The following is a 6,516-nucleotide window of genomic DNA, read 5'->3' as shown; positions in this document are numbered from 1 at the left end:
TCGATGATTTGGTGTTGACTTTTATACTGGGCCCAGCCAGGACTAAATTGATGTGTTCGATTAGAAGTCCTATATCATCACAAATCAGAAATTGGGAAACATAGATTCTGGACAAAGAGATTGATTGTATTCCATGTCTTATGTCTAGGGATATCTAGTAGAACGAAGGGACATGTGATCACTTATCTTAGGACATGTAACTGACTGGGTCAGAGTTCGGCAGCAGCTTTTGGAAGCTACAATTTGCTGGTCAAATTTAGAAGTCATACTAGCAATTATAGTTACAGACTTATCCAAGTGGGAGACTGTTGGATTAGGTGTCTAAGCCCATAACTATAATTGGTATGTACTTGAATTGATAGCAGCACAATCCTTTTGTGTTGCCCTCAAACCTAGCAACCGGACAAGGAAATTATGAAAGGAGAGATATTAATTTATTATAAGATTAATAAATTAATATAAATGATTTATTAATATGTTAAAAGATTAATATATTGAGTAGGAATCATTATGTTTAATTAATAGTTAGCCAGAAATTAATCAGAATTAATTTTGGGGTTAAAAGTATTAATTATAAAGTGTAGGGACTAGTTTGCAATTATCTAATAGTTGAGTGGAAGGCTCCAGAACCTCCTTGGAAGGGGGTGGACGAAATCTATAGGGGAAACCCTAATAACTTCGTCCATGGGGGCTTGGATAAGGCCCTTGGGTTTGCTTAGGCCCTAAGCAAGGAGCATTAGGGTTTTTCCCTAAACCCTAGATCCCTCAGCTATATAAGGAGCCTCCTGGTTCATATTTTGGGCACTCCTTCTTTTGAAGAAACCCTAGGCCAAGAATTGCATACTCCCTCCCTCTCTCTCCTTCTAGTTTCCTTCTTGCTAGTTATTGGGTGTGATTCCATTAGAGGCATTACATTTGTGGTGCTAAGCTTCCAAGAAGATCAAGATCAAGATCAAGAGGATTGTTAATTGTTTGCTATAACAATTGAAAGGTATGTAACTCCTAAACCCTAGTTTGCTATTTTCGAAAATAGCCTCTCTCCTTTAGGGTTCTTGTTTTGCAATTCAAAGTTATATGTTCAATAGTTAAAACATAGATCCAAAGTAGGTTGCATGTGAACTTAGGAATTGTTTTTTCTAGTTTATCTGTTTTACCTAAAACCCATCAACACGACCCTTTCCCACGCCATGACATCCCCCAAAAGCTAAACTTTAATTTAAATCAAATGTACCTTTAAATTTGGATGTTACAAATCACAAGGTCCAAGCACTATTTCCTGAGATAACGTCATTACTGCGCCTGAAGCGTCCAATCCTTACGTGACCGCTGCTCTTGTGTGAGATTCTTCCACAAAGAGTGAGTTTGCATCCGAATGTGATTCATATTTGTTATTATTTTACTTGTTATGTTTCCCTACTATGTATGTATTGCAGCCAAATATATGTTGATTATTATTTTTTTACGATCTTTTTAGCTATCCATAGGTGAATTGGATTTTAGTATGTTATATACCTGTAAAGAGTGTCCTAGGGTATGATTATTGCCCTAAATTTGCTTTTATTTCCATAACCATTTTTCAAACTAATGATATCTATCTATGAAGATACAAAGAAATATTTTTATGTTGCAATTACCTTTGTTGAAATTTTTAAGTGTATTGATCTATTATTGAAGTATGACAACCATAAGTAATTTTGAAGTAAATTTATCAATATTCAAATTAATCATAAATGATATATATATTTTTATATAATTTAATTCGTTACACGTTAGAATTAAGGTTTTTTTTTTTTTTTTTTTTTTTTTTTTTTTTTTATGTTCATTCTGGATATTTGAATCTTCATGACCGATATAATTACAAACTTTAATGCTCTTAAAAGGAAATGCTTTGATATGTGTTCATTACGATTCTTTAGGTTATTTCGAATTAACAGGCAATTTATTTTTGGAAGAGTAATTCCTTAATAAAAAAATATAAAATAAATTTGAATCGGTTACTAAACTAACACTTGCTATTTCTCATTCTTCAAATATGAGATCCTTACTTATATTAGCAAACGAGATATTTTTTATTAGTTATGTGAAATTATAATCATTGATTCAAATAAATATATAAAATTAATTTTTAATATATATTAGATATTTTTTATTTGTGAATTAATGAAAACAATAATTTAAAATTTAAAATTTAAAATTTAAAATAGAATCACATTAATGAGGAGGTCTAATAAATTTAAAATGGAAAACTAATAGATTGACAAGTGGCAACACATTAATTAAAATGTCTAATATGATGACACATGACAAAAGAGCTACTCTTTTATTAGTGTGTGTGTGTATATATATATATATATATATATATATATATATATATATATATATATATATATATATAGTAGAGTTTTATATAGAAAAGTTTTATTATTTTAAGAAAATTTTAAATAAAATTCTACATTTAGCTTTTTAAATAGTAAAATCCCGGTTATTTAGGGAATGTTTGGATTAGTTTATTAGTTTATTGCTTATTAGCTTATTTGTGATGGAAATAAATAATAAACAAAGGGGTAAATAGTTATTAAAATTAGTTTATTTAGCTTCTTAAGTGATTTTTAAAGATTTTATCAAAATACTTAAATTTAACTTATTACGGTGGAAATAAGCAATAATGAATAAACACCTTTTTTTTTTTTTCTATCCAAACTCTCCCTTAATTTTACAACATAATATGTTATTTCTTGTTAAAAAAATTTATAAGATAATTTGACTTTTCTAAGTAAAACCATCCATAACATTAATAGGAGTGTCAACCAAGCTTGATGTATTTTTACACATAGAACCCCCCTTGAATTTGAAGAAACGACTTGAAGGTCCCCATGATTCCTTCCACGTGCGAAGAAGAGAATTAATGGTCGTGTGTAAAAAAACGCGTAAACAGGAAATCAGAAAGAAGGAGAAACATTGAAAGTAACACCCAACAAAAAGCTTCCCTACGCCAACTTCTCTCCAACGGAATTGAATCGATTCAACACATTCTTGTTCCTCCACCACCCAACACCCCCCTCCTCCCATTAGGGTTCCACCTTCTCCTCCATAAAATCCATTTCGATTTCAATTCAATCAAGATTCACACAAGTTTTCCTCAAGGAACCAGAACCAAAACCAAAGTCGCCCGGCTTTCCGTTTCTCTCATTTTCCCCAGATTTGAACAACAATCAAAATCAAGAATCTCTAATTCGTAGATTTGGTATAATTGCAAAAATAAACAGATAGCCGCCCTTGTTTTAATTTGGGTGTTGTTGTTTTTCGCCAGTTGTACGATTCTTGTTGAAGTTTTTCTATTTGGGTGTTTCTAACATACGTCACTTGTCAAGATTTGGAGTAAAGGATTTGAATTTAAGAAATTCAAGACTCTTTATCGGTGAAAACTTATCATGATGCCACTTCATTAATTATGTTGAAAATAAATTATTTGGGGGTTTGATATATAGGGGATTCCGTGCGAGAAATGTGGGATGTCAGAAGGATTCATGAATCTCCTTTCGGTGTGTTGGAAGCCATTCACTAACAGTGGCGAAACAGGCGCTGCTTCCGGTGTCAATGGTAATTATAATGGCGATGGCGATGACTTTGAAAAAGATGGATTGTTATGGTATCGAGATATCGGAAAATACGGTGGCGGAGATTACTCCATGGCCGTCGTTCAGGCGAACCAGGTGCTTGAAGACCAAAGTCAGATCGAGTCTGGTCCTTTCGGTACATTTGTTGGCGTCTATGATGGTCATGGCGGACCTGATGTCGCCCGATACGTTTGTGACAACTTGTTCAGGAATTTTCAAGGTTTACTTCTCTTTCATCTCATCACTATTTGCTTCGAATCTAGCATATAATTATTCTACAACACATAGATGGATCACAATTGACAATTTGACATTGATATTTCATGATTACAGCTTGTGATTCAAGGAATGTTTATGCAAAATTGATAATCTGATATCCAAATTTTTGCTATCTCCCATTGATAATCATTACAAAATATTGATCTCATTGCCGAGGGTTTCTTTTTGACTTAATTTGCTTAATCGGGTTAAGCACTTAATTTGGGGAATTCTTTTTGACTTAATCGGTAGAATGACTTGATGGGTCATAGCCAAACGTAGTGTCTTAATGTATAAAGTCACTAACCCTTTACCTATTTCTCCTACTTCTTTTTCCTCTCAATTCCTCAAATGTTAAATTTTCTGAATATTGTGATTTCTTTTTTGGAATATCCAATCTAGAAAAGAAACATACCATATGTATACAACATCCAATATCATTCATTACGCATATACAGGACTTAATAGGAAAGATAAAGAAACAATCCCCTAAATCTGCCTTCAAGATTCTTTTATTTTGTAATTATTGAAGGGTGTTATAAACGTTTACCAATAGGAGATTCTCATTAAATTTTGCAGCAAGATCTACCGAGGATTATGGTGTGGTGACTCCAGATACCATAAAGAACGCGTTTCTTGCAACTGAGAATGGATTCACTGGTGTAGTGTCCGAGTTATTTAACACGCGTCCTAGCATTGCAACCGTTGGATCATGTTGCTTAGTTGGAGTTATATATCAGCAGACTCTTTTTATAGCCAATCTTGGAGATTCACGTGTTGTTCTTGGTAAAAAAGTTGGTAACACTGGAGGAATGGCAGCTATTCAGTTGTCATCAGAGCATAATGCAAATCTTGAGGAAGTTAGACACGAGTTAAAGAATTTACACCCACATGATCCACAGATTGTTGCTTTGAAACATGGAGTTTGGAGGGTCAAAGGCATCATTCAGGTTATTTTTAATGTTTTTTTTTTCCGAATTAAATTATTTCACTGTATCTTGTTTGCTGATAATTCTTACCATGTATTCGATTTGATTATTAATCACTCTTAAGTGCGTACCCATGTGAGTTCTTGATCAGATGTAAATTTATGTGTAAAAAAGATGGAAAAAGAAATATGGTCTTGTAGCTTATACCCAATTATATTATTTTCTCAAGGGTAGTGCTTATTGGACAGACATTAAGATTTATAACATATACGATTTGTGGGTATGGATTTATATGATGTGGGATTAGATAAAGATGCGACAAGGTGGGACCCACTTATCGAAGAATAGCGATTGGAGGAAATAACGTAATCAAATGGAAAAATCTTTTATGGTCAAAATAGTGGCTTATTATGAACAACCAAACAATTGGTACACGTAATTTTTGTTAGGAGGCCTTATGAACAAGTTTTTTGATAAATTTTTTATTTTGTTTTATGTTTTACATGTTTTTAGATGTTTTAAGTTTAGTTGATGGTTTTTTTTTCGAGGCGAATCAATGTTAGCATGTGAAGTTATCCAAAAAAGTTGCTTGTTTTAGCTCAAGATTGATTGTTTTCTAGGATTGAAATAGGTGTATATGGTGATATGTTTTTTATGGTAATTATGTTTGTAGATGATTTAGTTTTTTTTTTTTTTTGGTAATTAGGTTTCAAGGTCAATTGGGGATGTTTATATGAAACACACGGAGTACAATAACGATCAAATTTTACCAAAGTTCAGACTTCCTGAAGCAACGGTTATGCCAATCATGTCAGCTACTCCATCAATCCTTACTCACGACATTCAACCAAGTGATTCTTTTCTCATATTTGCTTCTGATGGTTTATGGGAACACTTGGGTAATGAAGAAGCCGTGGAAATCGTTCATAACAATCCACGCGCCGTAAGCTTTCCTACTCTTTCTACTTTCTAATTTCATCTTCACCCCTTGTACTTATCCCTCTTTCCATTTTTGGCTATTATCTATCTGTGTGGTCTATGTTTAGTATACGAGTAATTCAGACACTTAACGCCCATTGTCGTGTCATATCTTAAATGCATATATATATAATATATGTTTGCGTATCTGTGGACATGTACGTATGTATGCCTATCATGCTATATTTGACTTGTCGGTATAGTAGGAGGCACACGGATGAAACGACAAAGCGTAAAAAACACGTAGGGGCAATTACGTCATTTGCCTATTAAGTAAAATAGAGACAAAACTTATTTATTAATTTATTTGGATGGTTGCAGGGAATAGCAAAGAGGCTGGTGAAAGCGGCGCTGCACGAAGCGGCAAAAAAGCGTGAAATGCGATATTCTGATCTCCGGAAAATCGACAAGCGGGTGCGGCGTCACTTCCACGATGACATAACTGTAATTGTGTTGTTTCTAAACTATGATCAGATAAGTAGGGCCACCTCCTCCTCATCATCATCAACCAATGCTCCTCATGTCTCCCTTCGAAGTGCATTGGAACACTAGTCAATGTGTCTTTTGAATCATATAGAGTTTCATTTTAATCAACGAGAAAGAGATGGAATATGGATGTTGTTGAATCTCATAAAGTTTTAAGTTCTTTTGTAATATGATGATGTTTATTATCATGATCTTTTTACTACTATAACCCTTCATAATAATCTATTGGTGTTAGAATTTTTGCCCAA

At 33.2% G+C, this 6,516-nt stretch overlaps 1 protein-coding gene across 1 annotated transcript; it reads left to right on the top strand.

The window, feature by feature from the left end:
* The first annotated feature begins 2,929 nt into the window (after positions 1–2,929).
* LOC111911935 (probable protein phosphatase 2C 42) lies at positions 2,930–6,516 on the top strand. The gene is made up of 4 exons (XM_023907699.3): positions 2,930–3,837; positions 4,455–4,825; positions 5,511–5,747; positions 6,104–6,516. The coding sequence occupies exons 1-4, from the start codon at positions 3,513–3,515 to the stop codon at positions 6,332–6,334; spliced, it is 1,164 nt and encodes a 387-aa protein (XP_023763467.1). The 5' UTR covers positions 2,930–3,512; the 3' UTR covers positions 6,335–6,516.

This window comes from Lactuca sativa, chromosome 1 (genome assembly GCF_002870075.4).
Source record: "Lactuca sativa cultivar Salinas chromosome 1, Lsat_Salinas_v11, whole genome shotgun sequence".
Taxonomy (NCBI): Eukaryota; Viridiplantae; Streptophyta; class Magnoliopsida; order Asterales; family Asteraceae; genus Lactuca; species Lactuca sativa.
The sequence above is the reverse complement of the archived record's forward strand: the minus strand, read 5'-3'. Positions and strand labels throughout refer to the sequence as shown.